We start from the raw sequence: 22,211 nt of genomic DNA on the forward strand, positions 1-22,211 counted from the left end.
TAATAAAACGTGTTTAATCTAACTAAAATTCGGCGGATTACGACCACAGGAGACAGAGACGCACAGAAGTTCGGGTTTTTTTTTATCCCCACGACAATGCTCTCGTAAACGGAACAAACTAATTTAAATTAACTTGGATTAATATATACTGACACACTCAAACATGCGTTTAATCTAACTTTACACAAAACTGAATTCTAATATTGTTTTAATCTTTTTTTTTTTTTACCTTCGTTCTGGCTGGGTTAGTTGTCACGTTCGCTATCGATGGGCTGTTTGCTGTTGTACTACGTATTCTGAATATATAAATATTCTGAAAAGGATTTACACAAATGTCCTCACAATAGGATAACGCACGACCACTTGCCAATGAGAAGTAGTCTTGTAGTATTAGCGATCTCTCCTCATAAGAACATCAGTGGCACTGGCTCGCAACTCCCCCTTTTGTAAAATCTCTGGTCGCAACCGCTTTGAACGGCGCCTATGAGACAGTTGTGACCAGAAATATTACAAAGAGGGAATTGCGAGCCAGTGCCGCTGACGTTCTTATGAGCAGCGAACGAGAAGTAATATAATACTCCTCGTTTTAGCTAATAATATTAACAGGAAATGCAACAGCTGAGCTTACCCACCTATTCATTGTGGATAATGAAGTTTTATTCTAAGAAAGTTTGCCATTGTCTATCGGTGTTGTGTGCATGAGTATACTTCATTACCCAGAAAGCTCCCTTTTTGCCTGCGCATGCGTTTCTTGATCGAAACTCGTCTGAATAAATTGTTCGGTGCATGTAGATATTTTTATACATGAAAGAGATGCGGCGAAAAAGTCAGTACGCTACAATGATAAGCAGCCTTTCATGTCGTGGCCAACTGGCTTGGTCGCATCTCGAAATTTTAATTGCATCACGAGCGAATTATTCGATCGAAATTTTTGTCGTACCACAAACATGTCGTATGACGAGCTGTTGTATCGCGAGGTGCCACTGTACTAAAATTGGACGGATTGGAGAGAGTGTGGGACAGAGAGAGACTTTGCCCGGAAACACGCTCGTAACATAACATAAACAAATTTAAATGAAATTGGATTACGATACAGACACTAAAAAATAAGTTTAATCTAATCTTACACTAAACTTAATTTTGATTCCTTTTTTAAAAGAAGGTTAGAAAAAACTTTCTTCTTCCTGGCTCTATTTGCCTCTCCGCCACCCTAACTTTCAGCTGCAGTTTTAAAAGGAACCTATAGATGGTTGTTTTCTTTTGTTCTCCCTTCAAAATATTCCAAAAATTGATGCACAAAAATTCCTCACAATAGGATAATGCATAACCACTTGCCAACAGGAAGTAGTATACTTCTTTCGTATTGGCGAGCAAGCTCTGCCGCACATACACCATTCTGCACTGACTACCGGGAAAAACTGCATCCCTCTGCCCAGTGCTTGTAGAAACATTTAAACGAAGGAGTTGCGGGGAGAAAGACATCAGCCTCTCGGGTAGGCTGTATGCTCGTACATCAACATTTGTCTCATAGCTCAAGTTAAATATTCGCTCGAAATTTTACTCGTATCTCAAATTGCCTGTTGTTGGGGTACTCACTCGTATGTCAAGGTATTACTGTAATCAAACCCATCCACAGCAACTCAGTGTTTATGTTGAATGCCTCGCTACAGCTCGATTTTCATGTTCCTCTGTGTGCCAGATAGCTTCCAGTTCGAACTTGCTTTGTAAGCGTATCACCTTACTCGTGCCATTTTCCCAGGTCAAACCAATACAGTGGTATCTTGAGATTCAAGCTTAATGCGTTGTGTGACTGAGCTCATACGTTGCTTTAGTCGTATCTTAAATTAACATTTCCCATAGAAATGAATTAAATACAAATTAATCTGTTCCCACCCTTGAAAATATCACCAAAAAACAGGGTATTACAATGGAAAAACCTATTTTTATTCGTTGTAATGTACCATATACTAACAGAGTAACAAATAACTAGTGGTTATGATGTTAAATAATAAAATGAGGCATTATTTTATACTATGGGGAGTACGTGGATAGGGGTGAGAGAGAGCGAGAGAGAGTCACTTGACAGATGCGCTCGTAACGTAACATTAAGTAGTTATGTTCCCATAACTAGAGGTTATGATGTTTAATAATAAAATGAGGCATTATTTTACACAACGGGGAGTCTGTGGATAGGAAAGAGAGAGCAAGAGAGAGTCACTTGACGGATGTGCTCGTAACGTAACACAAACTTAATATTGAACTTGAATGAACTCAGATTTCTATACACACTTAAAACAGTTTTAATGTTACGCCACACTAAATTTAAACCTTCTTGAAATGTGAAAGGTGTCCAGAAGCTCCTCTTTTGTGGCATCCGTCTACCACTAAAAAGAAGCACTTCTATGTAAACACAAGGCAAAACGTTCATGTATGCCACCGTGGCTTCCGGGCCGAACTTTTTGTTTCTCCATACGTATTGATGAGCCAGCTCACCCTTACACTAATGTTTTTCGATTATTTTATGCTTAATATTGATTGTCATCATATGCCTTTTCTTCGCACTACCCTTCCTTGCACCGGCTTGCTTTGGATCCATTGTGTTTTCCTTAATTTTGCACTAGTGAGACTTGTGCAAAAAAAAAAAAGAAAAAGAAAACCGCAACGCTCCGCCCAGTGCGCGAGGGAGATGCGGGAAGAGACAGTGCCGTGAAATCATAAAGCAGCCTCTCATATCCTGGCCAACTGGTCTTAATTGCTCGTATGTCAAAATTTGTCTCGTATCTCAAGGTAAATTTTACTCGTATCTTAGATTCCTCGTTTGTCGGGGTACTCGTATGACGAGGCATCACTGTATTGTTTTTCAAAATGCATACCTTCATTATCTTTTTTCATTTCTTTCCTCCCATTTCACGAACTTCAGACCTTTGCTTTATATACAAGTAGGGTGTCGGTAAGAACTCCGCCCAGGGTCATACAGCGATATTTTCAAAATTTAGAATTTAGTGCATGCACAAGGCTTTAACTGATTGGGGCACTCTCCATTCTAGACTTGTGTGAAAATATGGTTGGTAAGGGTCCAGTCAAAGGACCTCTTCTGGTAAAATAGATATTTAAAAATAGAATATAAATACAACCTTCCTCTCTTAAAATCTCTTTTCAGAGCATGAGTATAAAGTTAGAAAATTTGTGAATTATATTTTCATGGGTGTTAAATACGGCAAAGTTAACTATCAGAATTTAAAATACGGTTTCCTTGGAACCAATATTTTTTATTATCAAATAATTAGTTGTTTCAGTAGATTATATAATCAATGCACAGAGCTTCAATAAACCCCCAATTTTTAAGCTTTTGTTGAGCACATTAAAGCTGTTAGATATTTGTCCAGTAGAGGGCAGCTGTTTTTGTTATTTTCCTAGAGACTACAACCAGTTAAAAACAGGAAAGAGGTTAATTGATTGCCACTTCAGCTATGATTGTGATCAAGTGCAGATAGCAGATAATTTGCAGAAGTGAAGGCAGGCAGTGTCACTGCAATCATGCCTTGGCAATGCTCTTTCACTAGTAGATAAAAGGGAGCTAATGCATAATTATCATTTTGCAAATTGGATTGTTTTAACGAACTGAAGAATATAGGCTTAACCTAATTGAAAGCAATCATTGTTTTTACAATCCCATCCCCCATCCGGTTGCTTCACTAACCCTTCGATCAATCTGAGTGTACCCTACACGGCTCATGCCCATTTTGGCATAATTTTCCAGTCACTGGCGTCAAAAGACATTAAAAAAAAACCATCACTATTAACATTAAGCTTTATTTGTCCCAATGGCTCCATGTCTGTCTTATCAGGGCTCTGTTTTTTTTAAAATCCAGCTTTATCCATTCTGACAAATCTGCCTTCATTCTCCTCCCTACTAATTTCCTACTCTTTGAATCTTCCTATATTTTTGTCACGTGTTGAACCTCATTACCCTGCATTGGGAAAACATGAATCTCTAATTAAAGATAGGGGATTCAGATTTCAAGACAGCGAAAAGGTTTCTCTGGGGTGAGTGAAGAGCAATATGGAGTAAGGAAACAATGCAGCTTGTTGCTGTCTGTCTTTGATAAGAACAGCTAATAAAGAGTAAATTGAATTACTAATGATGTGACGCTGAGTCCCTATAAATGGGCCTATTAAAAAGAACCTTCTGACCACTCACACGCGCATGGCAATACACTACTCTCCCGAATGGCTGCTGTTGGCTTTTCTTGCTTATTAAAGAGTTATTTTCTGAGATTTTCTGTTATCTATTTAATTTAGGCATATAAGTGTACATCAAGTATATTGTGCATATCCTCATGTCAGCACTAAAAGTACTAAGTCAAGGTGTGCCTGTGTTCTTAAACTGGCTAAGCAGAGCCGTGCAACCCAAGATTATCTACGAAAGCGATACATGAAAAGTGCTGAGTTGTTCAGCATAAGGCCCTTATGATCGATTTTGGGGAAAGGGGGTGGCATTAAACATTAGAATCTTACATTTTGTTTATGCACATTCTTATACTGTGATCCTTCACCACTGTGTGGCTTCAGTACATCGTGTTTTTTTTTATTATCTTAACCTCCTAAGACCACAACTATTGCAAAGGCATGCATTTTATTATTTTGTGATAAGTAGACGAATTAGGACCTGATTAGTGTAAAAACAAAGAATTGTCTTTTTACATGATGTAGTTTCTGATCAATATGATGTCCATATCATAAGTGGATGCCAGGCCCTTGTAGTCCAAAATGTAACATTGTTGTCTTGTGACAACCAAAAATGTGAGGGTGGGGCTCGGGGTGGAGGTGGGGTTTGTTGGCATTTGGGGTGGGGGTGGATGTGGATATATTCGTATACATATATGGGTATACGTATATGTACGCACGGACATAAACAGTGGGGCAGGGGTGGCCAACCAGTCAGAGACCAAGAGCCACATTTTTTACTGTGTTACCGCAAAGAGCCACATTTTTTACTGTGTTACCGCAAAGAGCCACATCACACACATACCTTTGCTCAGCCAGATTTATTGTAAATGTCACACACCAGCATAGTAATGACATAAATTGACTCCTACAGTACTAACAGCACAGGCCAGTCATTATCAACAATGAACATTGTGTGCACTGTCTCACACAGACAAACTCCCAGTTCAACCAAGTCCACAAACAAAAATATAATAATTTACAATAGCGTTTTTCTTTTACTATGCATGTTACTTAGTGGGACTTCTGTCATAAAATCAGACCCTATTTTTGCGCAACATTCACTCCTTGTGAGCTGTCATTTATTATGAATGGCTTTTAACTAGCGCGCCCACCACGTGGGTGTACACCTCGCTCTCCTATTGGCTGCTCCCGGCTGAGCACTCTCGCCTTGGTCTGCCTCGCAGGGGGTGTGGCTTTTTCAGCCGACGCTCGATCTTTGGGATACTTTTTGTGTGCGCGACGCCGTTCATTGTCGCTTCTGGTTCACGGGAGCTCTCCCACTCTGTTAAAAACGTTTACTCAAATGACCTTGCTCCTGCTGGGAAACTTTGAGGTATTTTCATCCCAAGCACATGCGCATTGGACGAAAATACCGTATTGAACTCAAGCGAAGCGCACACGCAAATAAAAATAAAACACAAATACAAACTTTGATATGGACGTAAGAGCCGCATGAAACCGGGCAAAGAGCCGCATGCGGCTCGGGAGCCGCGGGTTGGCCACCCCTGCAGTGGGGCAAATAAGTATTTAATCAACCGCTATTTGTGCAAGTTATCCGACTTGAATGTGTACGCACGCATATACTTATACACAGTGGGGCAAATAAGTATTTAGTCAACCACCATTTGTTATCCGACTTGAAAATATTAGAGAGGCCTGTTATTGTCAACATGGGTAAACCTCTACCACGAGATACAGAATGTGGGAATAAAAAATACAAAATCACATTTTATTTTTAAGAATTTATTTACAAATCATCACCACTGTGTATATTCTAATTGGTATTTGTAGGACACTGATGATGATCCATGACCTCGCAACTATGAGGGGATCGCCATTCAGGCGACATATTCTTTCACTTAACCTTGAAGTGCCTTTCACACTTAGAAAAGGTTATATCATGCATCCTACTTTCAATCCACACACAGCTGTACATAGTAACATATGTATTAATGGAACCCCTAAGTAGACAAAGCCCCAGGCTGTACCTCTTGATGCTTCTAGTCTGATTTGCTGACTGACAGGCATAGTCATCCGTTTGAGCTCACAACAGTGACCAGTGATTGACACACATATCATGGGACCCATATGAAACATTTCTTGCGAAATGCAACTTGACAATGACCCAATATTTACTTTTATCATCTCTGTCCGGTTTGGTTGCTGTTCAAGGTTGGGTCATAGGCAATCTGTTTTCCTTAGGGGCTTTCGTTACTTATGTTTTTAATATGCTACATGAAAGGAAAAGCTATTTATTTGGTCATAGACAATATTGTTCCGTCTCTTTGCATACAATTTTTCAAAAGGAATATAGCTTATTCACTAAAATCAGTGCAATTTTCCCTATGTGCCCCTGCCTTCAGTTGGTCCAATTTATGAAGGGAGACTTGTCTAAAGTGCCAAAAACACAAACACTGTATTCTTCATATTTTAGGAAGGTACTCTTTATGTCCTTTCAACTTCAAGGCTTGTATAAGAATGTGGCTTATGTACTTTTGGAGGGATAAACAAGCTTCATATTTTTCTCATAATATTTTTTTGTTATATTTTCATTTTACCTTCACGACATTATCACTTAGTGTTTTCAAAGTCTCCAACCTCCTGAGTTCCCGTGGGCATCCGTGCATGCTCAGTGGGCATTCTATTCTCAAATGCACCCTTAAATGCTGATAGATCCATACGACTCACTTTTGAGAAGACTAGTTAATTTCAAGCAAAACCGTCATCAAGAAACGACCTGTTGTGCTACTACTGTAGAATTATTTAAGTTCAACTCTTACTGATTAGACATATTTTAAAAGAATGCAAATCTAAATTTTTCCAATATATCGCTGCTTAACTGGCACCAATAATGCTTGAATCTATTACAGAAGAATAGTCCAAGGCTAATCTTGTGTTTTGACTTTGTTTTAATCTGAGAAGGATTAATTGCTACAGTGTTCTTACAAGAAAGCTCTGAAGCTCTTTGTGATAGCCTTTAGCCCTAAGTTTTAAAAAAAAATGGCACGGACTTTAAAAAGAATTCTGCTTCAAGTTTAGAAGGCAGGGTCGCTACTTCGCAGTTCAGCCACCGCGGATTCAGAGCTTCTTGTTTTTTTGGGGGGGAGAAAAAAAATACGAATATTACATTGAAACAACATATTTTACAGTTTTTCTGTCATAACTTGAATTTCACTCTACCCGTATTCTATATGGTGTACTGTATACAGGGGGGTAAAAAAAATAATTAAAAAAATAAAATTAAAAAAATTAAATTAAAATTAATCATTTTTGAAGGGGCAACCCTACTTCGCGGAAATTCACTTATCGCGGGTGGTAATGGTCCCCATTAACCGCGATAACCGAGGGAACACTGTATACATACGGTAGGTCTTAACACTCTGTCGTTTGTTTTGTTAAAGAGCCTGACAGCTGATGGGAGGAAGGATCTGCGGAAGCGCTCCCTTTTGCAATGAGGGTGCAGCAGTCTATTGCTGACAGAGCTTCGGAGGGACTCCACAGACTCATGCAGTGGGCGAGAGGTGCTGTCCATGATGGACATCATCTTGGTCAGCATCCTCCGCTCTCCCACTTCCTCCACAGAGTCCAAACAGAGATGGCCCTCCTGACCAGCTTATTCAGCCTTTTCCTGTCCCTCTCTGTACTCCCGCATCCCCAACAGACCACTGCATAAAGCACTGTAGATGCCACCCCAGTGTCGGAAAAAGTCCTCAGCAGTGTCCTGCACACTCCAAAAGACTGTAGTCTTCTCAGTAGGTAGAGGCGGCTTGTTTATATTGGGCATCTATGTTTGTGGACCACTCTACGTTGTTTTTCAGATGGACACCCAGGTATTTAAAATTCTCCATGATTTCAATATCTGTACCCTGGATGTTCACCTGAGTGGTCTGCTGAGGATTTTGACCAATTTGTTTTTTCTTCTTTGGAGTGGGTTCTCTAGTTTCCTCCCGTGGATGGTCTTTCCCTTCGTTATCTCTCTTCAGCTTCTTCTGGACCATTTTCAGACTATTTCTCCCCAGACCTAAAAGTCATCTTCTTCTTGGTCAGGAGGGCCCTTAAATCACTGGTGACCCGCTGCTTATTGTTGGTATAGAAACAACTGACCTTCTTGGAGGGCACAATGTTCTCAAGATTGAAGTTAATACAATCTGTGATGCAGTAGGTCTAGATGTCAATGTCTTTCCCATGTGATTTGCACAGCACCTCCCAGTCAGTGGTCTCAAAACAGTCCCTGAGTGCCATGCTGGTCTCCCCGGTCCATATTTGAATGATCCTCGTGGTAGGTTTTATTTTAGGGATGTAGAAGATGATCAGATGGACCAGGTTGTGGTCTGAGTGGCCCAGTGGGGGGCTGGGGGACTGAGTTGTATGCCTCCTTTGTGTTGGCATACAGCAGGTCCAGAGCTTTTTGTTCCCTGGTGTGGCGCTTAACATACTAATAATACAATAATAATAAGACTGTACAGAGTTACTGCCACTGGCTTCCGTGTGACGGCGCCATCTTGGGGGACAAAAAACATTATTTGAACAACGCCATCAGGATTAAAAAGCCGTATATGACCCGCGGACCGTAGTTTGCCCATGTCTGAACTAAACCCTTCAAAAAAGTATCCCAATTTTGTATTTAAGATGTGAGAAACACACAAAATGGGAGAAAACACTAAAAAATGTTTTAATGTATTGTAATGTAAAATAACAAACATGCAAAAACATTTTCTATTTTTGCAGGTGCATAAGTGCAAGGAGGAAGCTAATGTTTGGAAACAGACAAAGCAAACAATCACGTTCACCTAAATACACTTAAACAACTTCAAACTATAAATTAAAAATAACTTAGCATTGAATAGACCTTTTTCTTTTTTTTTTTTTTTTAATGATTTTTTTTCACTTCATTTTTCACCCATTTTATTCATCCCCACTGCTTCCTACCTGTTTGGGTTTGTGTTGCCCATCGGCACTGCCATTTCAGAAATAATCTATTATGTCACTGTTTGTGCTTCATTTTCCTGCTCTATTCAAAGGAGTATGTCTCTCCACTTTGTTTTTCAGTGGTGATCTATTTTTTGGCCCTTCTGTCTGCCTAGAGAGCTAACGATTGTCACTGTAATGGCGGTTTACATCCCACCGGATGTTAACGTTAGCACGGCACTTAGCCTCCGGCTAGCGGCTGTAAACAAACAGCAGATTGACCACCCGAAGGAGTCTTTATTGTCGCTAGTGACTTCAACAAAGCATGTTTAAAGACTGTTCTGCCTAAGTTTATCCAATACGTGAAGTGTCTCACCATAGTAGATAAAACTCTAGACCATGTTTATTATATTATCAATATTGCTTATAGAGCCACACCTCTCCCTAACCTGACTGGATCAGACCATCTCTGCCTGTCCCTCACCCCACTTACACACCACTCCGGAGGCTAACAAGGACACAAATAAAGATAATAAAAACTTGGCCGGAGGATGCCCTTTCTCAGCTGCAGGACTATTTTTCCTGCACCATTTGGGAACTTTTTGAACACCACAACCTCCAGCACTTAGCGGATACTGTACTTTCCTACATCAAAAACTGCACGCACAACTTGACTGTTAATAAACGGATACAGGTTTTTCCTAACCAAAAACCCTGGATGACCAGTGAGACACAGGCACTCATCAAATTCCGTAACACAGCCTTCAGGTCAGGGGAGAAGGTATAATACAGCGCTGCCAGAGCAGAGCTGCAGAGAGGCTAAGGCAGCATATACAAGAAAAATTCAGGAGAAATTTCCGGGAAATAACCGAAAGATGTGGCAGGGAATACGACATATTACCAATAACAAAAATGTGTTAATGCAGATGCCCTAATAGCAGAGGAACTGAACATGCTGCATTACAGTGTGGTATGCTGGAAGCACAGCAGGAGACAAAAAGGCCATGCATAGGGTGATCAACACTGCCCAGAAGATCATCGGCTGCACTCTGCCCTGACTGTAAGACATTGCCAGCCCTCGCTACCTCAGCAGAACCAGGAACATTGTCAGGGACCAATACCACCCAGTTCACAACCTGTTCCAGCTGCTGCCCTGAAAATAGCAGCCATTTTTAAGCGCACCCCTATGTGCTTATTTAGACTGAAAGCAGTTCATCCGTCTTTTTTATTTTATAGGAAATGGCCATTTGTTATGTTAATATACATAGTTTATTTTTGTAAGGCTGAAAATTGTGTTTTCTTCCCAACATTGATAATGTATTCATTTTTCAAAAAGCTTCAAATTGTCAAAAATAACATTTTAAATTCACAAGAGAAAACCTCTAATTTATGAGATTAAAGTCATTTTGTTGCTGATTTTTGCAACGCAAATTCCTACATAGGAAAGCTATTTGCCCGCAAAATCATGCTGGGAACATAACCCAAACAATCTGGAAACACGTACTGTAACTACGCACCCACTGCACATACGCTCTTCATCCAATAAATATGGTGGCGCACTGAAAACAAAAGAAACGTTTTTCCTTTTTGAACAATGATTTGCGCGTCGAAGGCATATATAATGTATACAGTGGTATGTCAACATACGAGTGCCCCGACATACGAGCAATTTGAGATACGGGTAGAATTTTGAGCAACTAGTGTGTCTGTGGATTTTCACGCTGGCTTCATCTATCAATGTAGTATAGTCATACCTCGACATGCGAATGTCCCGACATAAGAACAATTTTAGATACGAGTAAAGTTTTGTGGAAATATTAATCTTGAGATACGAGACAAATTTTGATGTAAGAGCATACATCAGACGCGAGAGGCTTTTTATAAGAACATCATGGGCACTGTCTTTCTCCTCGTAACTCCCTCGTGTAATGTCTCTACAAGCACTAGGCGGGGCGTTGCATTATTTCAGTGTTTTATCCTGTTAGTGCAAATGGCGTATATACTATTTCTCGTTGGCAAGGGGTTTTGCGTTATCCTATTGACATTTTCGGAATATTTTGAAGGGAATACAAAAGCAAACAACCCTCAATAGGCATCTGAAAGTCAGGGTGGAGGCGGGGCAAATAGTGTACTGTAAAAATAAGATAATTAAGTTGTATTACTTATGCTACCTGAACTGGAAGATGTCCGGGGTCTGTGAACTTCTATTTTGGCAAAGTAAGGGCCTTGGTAAAAATTAAAATTTTAAATAGCTTTATTTATTGCAAATCTCATTTAAATGTGGTTTTGGGGGAGGGGACAGCTGAGACAGCTCGGGTCTCACCACCAAATGGCGCCGAATATAAGCATATAATTGCTGCACACGTTTGCAGTGTCCCAGATAAATGTAGCACTTGGTAAGTTGTTGTCGCCAAAAAGCCTAAAAGTGCTCATCAAAATGTATTTTTGTGTCTGCATCATAATCCAAGTTAATTTTAGTTTGTTTGTTATGAGCGCCTTGCCATGCAAAAAGTCTCTCCCCGCCGCAAAATGTGTCTAATTTTAGTGTGACTAAACCACTAGTTATGTTAATTTGTTACTAGATGGCGAATTAGAACACAAAATATTTTTTTCAATCCAATATCCTGTTTTAGTTTTTTTTTTCAGAGGGTTAGACCGAATTAATTTGTTTTTTAGGGAAATGTTTGTTTGAATTATGAGTAAATCGACTTACGAGCTCAGTCCCAGAATGCATTAAGCTCGTATCTTGAGGTATCACTGTATAAGTAGTGGTAGTAAGTCTTGATTAGAGCCAAGGTGCAGAACTCAAGTTTAGTATGGTGACAGCTCTTGGAAAAAAAACTGTCCTTGCGTCTGTTTGTCTTGGAAGTTATAGTTCTGTAGCACCTTCCAGGGGGCAGCAGGTTGAAGTCGTGGAAGCAGGGATGTGTATTGTCTTTTATAATGCTCTCAGCCCTTCTAAGGCACCGGCATTCGTTGGAGCTGGACAGGGTGGGTTGGGGGCAGTTGATTATCTTTTGGACTGTGTTGATCACCCTCTGCAATTCCGTATCTCTTCACACAGTATCTCAGAAAAAAACATGTGCATTGATTTTTCTTAAGATTTTCCCTTCAAAGTAACACATTTGTGCTCCCTATTAAACCCATGTATATGAAGGTGAAAATTGTGAATCAGGGGGTCTTATACGAGATAAGTTGTAAAACTTAACGATTTTAAAGCAAATTTAAGGGTACAGCTTATACGCAGGGACGGTCAGTAAAATACGGTAATTTAAGTCTGGTAGGGTTGTTGACAACTCCTTTTTGACCCAATTATATAATTTATTAATTTTTCCTTCCATTTATCCACAGGTCCAGCTTTTTCCTTTTACCGTACAACGCCTCTGCAGAGAATGTGTACACCACAATACAAGATGATTAGCCATCCAGGCTTCGGTGCTGCATATACTAGTCCCTCATGTCCAACTCTATCCTGGAGAGCCAAGAAAATCCGGTCTGCTAGGTAATGCATTGGTATACATGCGTGTGCACTACTTCACACTCACACTGCCTTCTGCAAGTCTAATAAAAATGCCACATGCAGGCCTCCACACGGCGTTGAGGTTGACCTCGGTAAGCTCACGCCATGATGCATCAATGTTTTTTCTCCAGTTCAAGATGTTATAGGACTTCCAGTAGCTCTGTAAGGTCATCTCAGGGTCAGCATTCACTGCTTTCACGGCCATCCTTTACGTCCGTCGGGTGTAATGTTTCTTGAAATTGGCGACAACGCCCTAGTCCATCGGCTGCAGAAGTGAAGTTGTATTTGGCGGCGGGTACACAACTTTGACATTAGGGTGAAAATCATCCAAGTGTGGGTGGTGGCCAGGGGCATTTTCCAGCACCAGCAGGATCCATTTCCCCGGAATACAACTTCACTTCTGGGATGAAATGGTGGAAGAACCAGTCCTCAAATTCAACAAGTGTCACCCATGTCTTCTTGTTTGACATCCATATATACGGGGAGAGAGCTTTTCATCACGTTCTTCATAGCTGCCCATAAATTAGCAGCTTCAGCTTCTAGCTCCCTTCCGCATTCGCCCCAAGCATTAAGGGTAGGCTGTCTTTAGCCGCTTTATATCCGGGCATCGTCTTATCCTCACGACTAATGTAGGTCTTCTATGGCATTTTCTTTCAAAAAAGACCCGTTTCGTCAGCATTGAAGATCTGCTTAGCCGAATAACCACCCTCCTCAATGATCTCCTTTAGCACTTGGGGGAATCGCTCGGCAGCACCTTTGTCCACAGATGCTGCCTCTCTGGACACGGACTCATGGTGGAGATTAGCCCTCTTCTTGAAACGGGAAAACCACCCATGGCTGGCAGAAAACGTTAAATCGGCAGCGCTTTCCCCAGCCTTAGCCTTGACATCCTAATAGATAGATTTGGCCTTCTCCTGAATGAGCATAAGGATCAGAGGAACATGCCGCTGCTGCTGATCCTCGAGCCAAATGGTGAGAAGTTTCTCCATCTCTTCTATGTTTTTCCCTCTTCTTTTGAAAATCAGACATAGGCATTGTCGTCCTCATTGACTGACAAAAAAGCCTAGTAGTCATCATACCCTCAGCAGTGTATGACGAAATTGTATAGTGCTTCTCCACAAGTTCGTCTTCCCAGGCAAGACACATTTATGACATTTATTTATGGCATATTCATACTTGTTAGCTCTCCGCCTTGTGCGCCATCAATCCGGCGACTGCAAGTTGCCTCACTGATGCCAACAAGAATAAGATGGATCACTTACCTCTCTCAGTCTTTATACTTACCCTGCCTCAGTCAGCCTGTGGAAGGCAGATCCACACCAAACGAACTTCCTGTTACTTCATTGCGACTTAATCTCATAGAGGGGATTTGTGTTGTCGTCACGTCACGTGTTGCTGCTGGTTCAGAGTCCTGATGGCTTTTGGGAAAAAGCTGTCCTTGAGCCTGTTTGTCCGTGCTTTGTAGGACCTGTATCGTCTGCCAGATGGAAGCAACTGGAACAGGCCGTGTCCAGGATGGTATGGGTCCCCAGCAATGGACCCGGCTCTTCTGAGGTACCGGGGGTTGGCAATGTCTTCTAGTGAATGCTAATGATCGTCGATTCCATCGGGACTGCACCTTTCACGTGTTCCATTATACGATCTTTCTGTTTATAAATGGTACTGACGGTCAACCGATTCATGTTCTATTCCCGTGCAACGCTCACCACTTTCTCATGCGCATCAAGCTTCTTTATTATTGCCACTTTCGTTTCAAATGAAATGGCTTGCCTCTTCCTTGCACCTCCCTCACTAGAGCGTCTGTAGTCTCATATTTTTCATTCTTTCATTCCGGTTAGAGTAGGGGTGGGCAAAGTTATTGACATGCGGGCCAGAATGGATACTAAAACTTGACACAGAGGCCCGCGGGCCAGGAGCATTTGGACACGCAATGTAATGTAACAACCCTGGGAATTGAAATGAAAGAAACAAAACACAATTGAAGGTGAAAATTTATTCAGAAATATACTTTCAACATTAGGAACATAATATTCAACAAAAGAAAGCAGTCTTTAAATTCAGTGTGATGAGCGGCATGTTAATTAAGCTACTATACTGCTGCTGTGCGTACATGTGCAAGTTGCTATTTTTAACACAGTAGAGAAACTAACATTTCAGTGGTAACTGTGTTGATGTTCTCCTTTTTTGCCAGTGCATCAAAATCTGGAGTTGGTTTCTTGTTGGCAATTATCAAAATAGATCTGAGGTGTTGGTCAGTTAACCGGGATCTGTGACAGGCTTTATTAAAATTTGTGACCCGGAAAGTCCACTTTTTTTAAATACTCGGCACTCAGTATCCACTTTCCTTTTCTTTGATCCGCTCATTTTTTACCGAAGGTGGAAAATGGCAGCTGGAAAGTTACATTCCAACTAAGGTCTAGGCTAGTGTGCCATCTATCGGAGAGGAGAGGGTATTGCAGGGGAGAGGGAAATGAGTGAGGTGATTGATTTTTACTATAATTTGGACAATGTCGGCCGGCCGGATTAAAAAGCCTAACAGGCTTTAACGGGTATATGGCCCGCGGGCCGTAGTTTTCCCATGCCTGGGATAGAGCCTATTCTTTTAAATTTCAGTCAAAAGTAACATGTAGTCCTTTATTTGAACACCCTGCTATTTGTCCCACTTAGATATGATGGAGGAGTCTGAAATTTTCATCGTAGTTGCATGTCCACTGTGAGAGTGAGATAATCTAAAAACAAATATCTGAAATCACAATGTATGACTTTTTAATGTTTTATTGTGTGATACAGCTACAAATTAACAATTTGAATACCTGGGAAAGTCAATGTTAATATTTGGTACCGTGGCCTTTGTTTGAAAATACAGAGGTGAAACATTTCCTAGTTTTTCTGCAGGTTTGCACATGATGGAGAGGGGATTTTGGCCCTCTCCTCTACAAAGATCTTCTCTGGATCAATCAGGTTTCTGCGTTGTTGCTGAGAAACACATTTTCCATTAGGTTTAGGTCTGGGGATTGGCTGTTCCACTACAGAACCATGATGATTTTTTACATAGCTACTCCTTGTATTGTTTTCCTAGCTTTATGCTTAGCGTTATTGTTATGTTGGAAGACCCAACCACAACCCATGTTCAATGCTCGGGTAGGGGAGGAGGAAGTTTTTCCCTAAAATCTCACAATATTTGGCGCTTGTCATCCTCTCGTACTGTCCCATGTGCATGTTTCAACCACCCCCATGCTTCACAGTAAGAATGGTGTACTCATTATTCTTCCCCCAATCACAATTAGGTATTTACTTGTTACTTGTATTAATAGCATCTGTTTTAGCTCATTATCAGTATAAAAGACACCTGTCCACAAGCTCAGTCTCTCACACTCCAATCTCCTCTATGGCCAAGACCAAAGAGCTTTCGAAGGACACCAGAGACAAAATTGGACCTGCATCTGGCTGGGAAGAATTAATCTGCATTAGGTTAAACACTTGGTGTAAAGAAATCAACTGTGGGAGCAATTATTAGAAGAGGCTCCATGCAAGATCTCACCCCCATGGCGTCAAAATCACAATAAGAATGGTGATCAAAAATTCCAGAAACACACAGGGGGACCTAGCAGTGATAATTTTACAATTGGCACACTGCGAGTCCCAGGGATTCGCTTGTCTGAAAACTGTGCGTCCCAGGAAACTTGTCACGAGTCCCAACATACTACGGATGCAAATAAAACATAAACAACGATATATAAACATTCAGATTTAATTTATTTATTATATGGTTTAGGGTTAGGGTTTATTTATCATTGTACTAGTCTCTCAGCTCGTAGATCCTCCTCTCTTTGCAGCCTTTCCACTTTTCCAGGGCCTTTTGATGGTTCACACTTTTAGCCAGCTGCACTACCATCAGTTTGTGCTGAGTTTCCACTTGCAGCCTGTTTCTTTTCTTTGTGAGGATTCTGTTCTGCACAGAAAAACCTCTCTCACAGCCAGCTGTATGCACAGCTGATGTAAGAGCCAGCTGAGCCAATCTTATCATGTTTGGCATCTCTTCACTGTGGTACTGGCTGATCAGTTTCCAGAGATTGCTCATCTTGTCTCTTGGGTACTTTTCAGCCAGTACAATTTGCTTGAGCATTCTCCACTCCCTCTTTGTAGCAGTTGATGATATGATTGGCTCACAAGTGTTTGATTTATTTTCACCATCATCACCAATCCATGATATTGTCTTTGAAATGTGGGAATTTCCAGTGCCAACTTGTGTCCGGGCAAAACTATGTGTCTATCCAGGGTGCATTTTTGAAAATTCGTGCATTTAGCTGCCGCAATCAATCCATTTACCTGCTTGTTATCCGTACAAACAGCACAGTACATGAAATTATTTTCCTCGTCATGTCGTAACCACGCGAACAGCTGCAACCAAGTCTTTTGAAATGTGCGTATTTTTCCTTGCTTACCCCGTTTTGCTTCATGATCATCGATCGAATCTTCTGCAGTTCTTTTCTTACTAGTTGTATTTTTAACTGCGAAATAACTATCCAGACTGTTTTGCTTTTTCTGAAACATTTTTTATCTTTCTTACACTATTACGAAACTCTCGTGTGTTGCTATCGCTTTCGTCTGCTAGTGTCTGCTAGTCTCGTTCACGCGAGAATTATTTCGTCTGTTAAGTCTCGTCACGCGAGGTTTCTCATTGCGAGATTCAAACAACAATGGCGGACGATCGTTGTGAAGCAAAGATTATGTGGAATAAAATTTCTTTGCGTCCGAAAAAAGCACATTACTTGAAATTGTGCGTCTGGAAGAAAAGCTGTGCGTATCAGACGCAGGACACAGAGGTAACGAGAACACTGACCTAGTGAATGACCTACCGAGAGAAGGGACCACAGTAACAAAGACTACGATCAGTAACACAATGCTCCGCAAGGGACTCAAATCCTGCACTGCCAGACGTGTCCCCCCTGCTGAAGCCAGTACACATGCAGGCCCGTCGGCGGTTTGCTAGAGAGAATAGAGATCCAGAAGAGGGCTCAGAGAATGTGTTATGGTCAGATGAAACCAAAATAGATATTTTTGGTTGAAACACAGGTTCACGTGTGATAGGTTCATTAATAATTACCATTCTTTGTAATTATCAATAACTGCAGGAGGACATCTTATTCAATTTTAAATAGATTGGATCACGGATAAGAACCTTAAGGGAAGATACATCTTCAAAACTATCCTCTCGAACAGTAAATCGCGTACGGCTTTAAGGCCAGAAATCAAAACAATTACAGGGTTGTTGATTAATTCAACATGCGTGAGCAAAAACAACATCTGTGACTAGAATAACAATTAAGGTATTTTAACAATAACAGAAAAGGAAACTAAAACCAACCCTCATTTGGATAAAAACAATCACGCCTTCATTTGACCTAACAATCACATAACCATTACACGAAGAAGCCCAAAGTGCACGAGGTATGCACACTATACGAGTGTTATGGAAGTGTCAGATATCCCGAGTCCTTGCTGCCTCCCGATCAACATCCTCGGAGACCGATACTGGGTGAGATGTAGCATAAACAATCCTTGGATAAGAAGTCCACATGAGAGTGGACCAGGCGGCTGTTTATGACCTCGAGCCGAACAATTGGGAAGAATGATATAACAAAAATGATTTACTACACATATATGTATATAATAGTAATACAGAATAAACCTAACATTCCCCCATTTTTATAATATGTATGTTAATAATCATTTCTTAGTAATCCCAAATGGAAATGTCGGTGACTGCGATTTTATCCGCCTACTCCTTACTCACATGGCTGGTCTGAAAAAGAAAGAACATGATCATTTTCGTCCAATTCGTCCTCGGAATTACCGTACTCCTGGACTTCACTGCTTTCCCCGGTACATTTCATAAGCAGAGATATAATTCGTGTAATTTCGAATTTGTAGGGGCAATTGAAGTAGTTATAAGTCGGCTTCGCGAGGAGCGCAAACGGGATAAGACAACACCCATACAATGTCAAGGTAGTAGCATATATGGCTACAGAAAACACAACAGATTGGGCCAAATCTTTACATTTTCCAAAGGTCTTATACCACCATTCTGTGAAGCGGACAATTCTACTCCAGACTGCTTTTGCATATTGCGGTTTTAGGGTCTGCAGGCCACTAATGACCCTGGTTAGGGACCCATCGGGTGACGTGTTTGTTCGGTATGAAGGTGCAACATTGTTTTCCAAACATTTTGCACACACGCCCCCTTGCTCCGTCAGGAGCATCTCCACCACTATGCGATCCTGTAACGCCATCAGACTGGTAGCTGCCCGTCACTCCTTAATGGCCTCGAATCCCTGTTCAGTATAATTTCCAAGTTCTTGGACATTGTAATGCAGGTAATTTATCCCATCCAGGCATGTTAAACACCGAACTCTTCATATCAGAGTACCTTTGACCTCAATAAAGCATTAGTTAGTTTTGCCCGTGCTGTCTTTAAAAAAAACACGCTAGCGGCTTGCCTAACATATGCTAGCGGATAGCATAACACACTAGCAGCGAGCATAGCAGGAATGCTTGCGGCTAGCATAATATAGGTATGCTAGCGGCTAGCATAACTTATGCTAGCCTAGTGTCAAGGTAATGCCTTTTCTGAAGAAGCGCTCAATGTTCTGACAATAAACCGAAAATATACCCAAAAGAGACTACGTCATCTGCAAAATCACACGATTTGCACGATTGCGTGACCGGACGCTTGGTTGCCGGATGTTTGGTCGCCGGACGTTTGGTCGCCGGATGTTTGGTCGCCGGACGTTTTGTCGCCGGATGTTTGGTCGCTGGATGTTTGGTCGCCCGGATGTTTGGTCGCCATACGTTTGGTCGCCCGGACTTTGGTAGAACAAGTTCAAATTATAACAGAGTAAATGGTTGAAACCAGCTCTCAAAATTATATTCACGAGAGAGTTTAATATCTAGATATCTACTGTTGATTCATGAGAGAGTTTAATATCTAAATATCTACTGTTGATTCATGAGTTTAATATCTAAATATCTACTGTTGATTCATGAGAGTTTAATATGTAAAAATCTACTGTTGATTCATGAGAGAGTTTAATATCTAAATATCTACTGTTCATTTATGACGCTATGAAAGTTAATGGCAGCAGCCAATATGTTAAATGAATGTTCTTATTGATCTTTTGATATTAGACATTTAGGAATTACACTCTCATGAATATAATTTTGAGAGCTGGTTTCAACAGTAGATATTTAGATATTGAACTCATGAATCAAAAGTAGATATCAAGATATCAAACTCATGAATCAAGAGATATTAAACTCCCTCTCATGAATGGTTTTAACAGTAGATATTTAGATATTAAACCCCCTCATGAATCAACAATAGATATTTAGATATTAAACTCATGAATATAATTTTGAGAGCTGGTTTCAACCATAAACTGTCATAATTTGAACCTGTTCTACCAAAGTTCGGGTGACCAAATGTCCGGGCGACCAAACGTCCGGGCGACCGAACGTCCGGGCGACCGAACGTCCGGGCGACCGAACGTCCGGGCGACCGAACGTCCGGGCGACCGAACGTCCGGGCGACCGAACGTCCGGGCGACCGAACGTCCGGGCGACCGAACGTCCGGGCGACCGAACGTCCGGGCGACCAATCGTCCGGGAGACCAATCGTCTGGGCGACCAATCGTCCGACAACCAAAAGACCGGCGATCAAACGCCTGAGCACCTCCGATTGTGATTGGCTCCCTGTTCGGTTCATTCTATTGGCATCAACCACTGAGTAAAACTCTCCCAGGTTCTAGCCGCGGACTGGAACCTGGGGTCCTGTTGGGCCATCTATCACAGACCTCCACTTGGTGTCCATTGGGGAGGTTCAGGTAAGAGTTTGTAAAATTACCCTTGCCAAATGGATAACAGGCCATGAATCAGCCCTCTCGACGGACAAGGAAGAAAGAAAGAAAGGGCAGCCGCCAACGTCCACTCACCCAACTCGGTTCCTTGTCCTCAGGTTCTCGTCCCAGCGCCTCATCTCAAGCCCCCAACCCAGGCTCCTCGCTCACAAGCTTCCCCTCCGTTGCTTCGTCAACAACCATCCTGCCTCCAAGGCTAGGCTGTTTCCAGCATTTTTGGGCAAATATGTTTTTATAGTGAAGTTGTGACCTTAACTGTGAACTTCTGCATGTTTTTTCGGGATGTTTTTTTTGTGACCTTACATCAGTCAAATCATCTTCGTGGTTCAAACATTCCTGGGAAGATATGACCGTCTTCTAAGTTTTCTTCATTTTTGTATCAGGACATGGTTACAGTGGTTTTCCAGAGCCCCAAGGCCTTGAAAATGGCGTTGTAACATTTTCTAATCTGACAAATATCAATCACTTGTTTTCACATTTCTTCTGGAATTTGTTTGGATTGTGGCATGATGCATTTTTTCTTAGAATTTTGTAGCCTACTATTTTTTTTGTAAAAGACTGATTTCCCACTGAAAGAAATGTGGCAACCATGTTTGGGCATGTCTTGTGAAATGAAAAATGAAAATCAGACATAAGCATTGTCGTCATCATTGACTTGACAAAAAGCCTAGTAGTCATCATACCCTCAGCAGCGTATGACGAAATTGTTTAGTGCTTCTCCACAAGTTTGTCTTCCCAGGCAAGACCCATTTATGACATATTCATACTTGTTAGCTCTCCGCCTCCTTGAGCGCCATCAATCCGGCGACTGCAAGTTGCCTCACCGATGCCAACTAGAATAAGATGGATCACTTACCTCTGACTGTCTTCTTACTTACCCTCCCTCAGTCAGCCTGTAGAAGACAGATCGACGCCAAACGACCTTCCTGTTACTTCACTGCGACTTAATTTCATAGAAGGGATTTTTGTTGTCGTCGCGTCACGTGTTGCTGCAGGTTCAGAGTCCTGATGGCTGTTGGGAAAAAGCTGTCCTTGAGCCTGTTTGTCCGTGCTTTGTAGGACCTGTAGCGTCTGCCTGATGGAAGCAACTGGAACAGGCCGTGTCCAGGATGGTATGGGTCCCCAACAATGGACCCGGCTCTTCTGAGGTACCGGGGGTTGGCAATGTCTTCCAGTGATGGCAGAGAGCAGCCGACAATCTTCTGGGCAGTGTTAATCACCCTCGGCATGGCTTTTTTTTTTTGCTGCCGTGCTTCCGGCATACCACACTGTAATGCAGTATGCCAGGATGCTCTCCACAGTGGCTCTGTAGAAGGTTGCCAGAAGCTTGGTGTCCAATTTGTTCCTTCTCAGTACCCTGAGAACGTGGAGTCGTTTCTGGGCCTTCTTCACTACCACTGTGGTGTCTGTAGACCAGGAGAGCCTATCTGTGACATGGACTCCCAGAAATTTGAAGGACTGGACCCTGTCTACACATACTCCGTTAATGCGCAGTGGGGCCAGGTCTGTGCTGTGCTTGCGAAAGTCCAGGATTATTTCTTTAGTCTTTGTGGTATTTAGTGTAAGATTATTCGCCGAGCACCAAAAAGACAGTTTATCAACCTCGTCTCTGTAAGCCGACTCATCCCCGCCTGAGA

General features: G+C 41.6%; 1 protein-coding gene across 3 annotated transcripts in view; it reads left to right on the plus strand.

The window, feature by feature from the left end:
• The window catches only part of zc3h3 (zinc finger CCCH-type containing 3), a 79,798-nt gene that overhangs the window by 13,549 nt on the left and 44,038 nt on the right, over positions 1–22,211 (plus strand). For all 3 annotated transcript variants that reach the window (XR_013326245.1, XM_077716425.1, XM_077716424.1), the window contains exon 4: positions 12,490–12,640. Coding sequence is in view for 2 of the 3 variants with exons in the window: in XM_077716425.1 (XP_077572551.1) it covers positions 12,490–12,640 (151 nt within the window). In the remaining variant the exon portion in view is untranslated. The remainder of the gene's footprint in view (positions 1–12,489; positions 12,641–22,211) is intronic.

The sequence above is a fragment of the Stigmatopora nigra genome, chromosome 5, assembly GCF_051989575.1.
Source record: "Stigmatopora nigra isolate UIUO_SnigA chromosome 5, RoL_Snig_1.1, whole genome shotgun sequence".
Taxonomy (NCBI): domain Eukaryota; kingdom Metazoa; phylum Chordata; class Actinopteri; order Syngnathiformes; family Syngnathidae; genus Stigmatopora; species Stigmatopora nigra.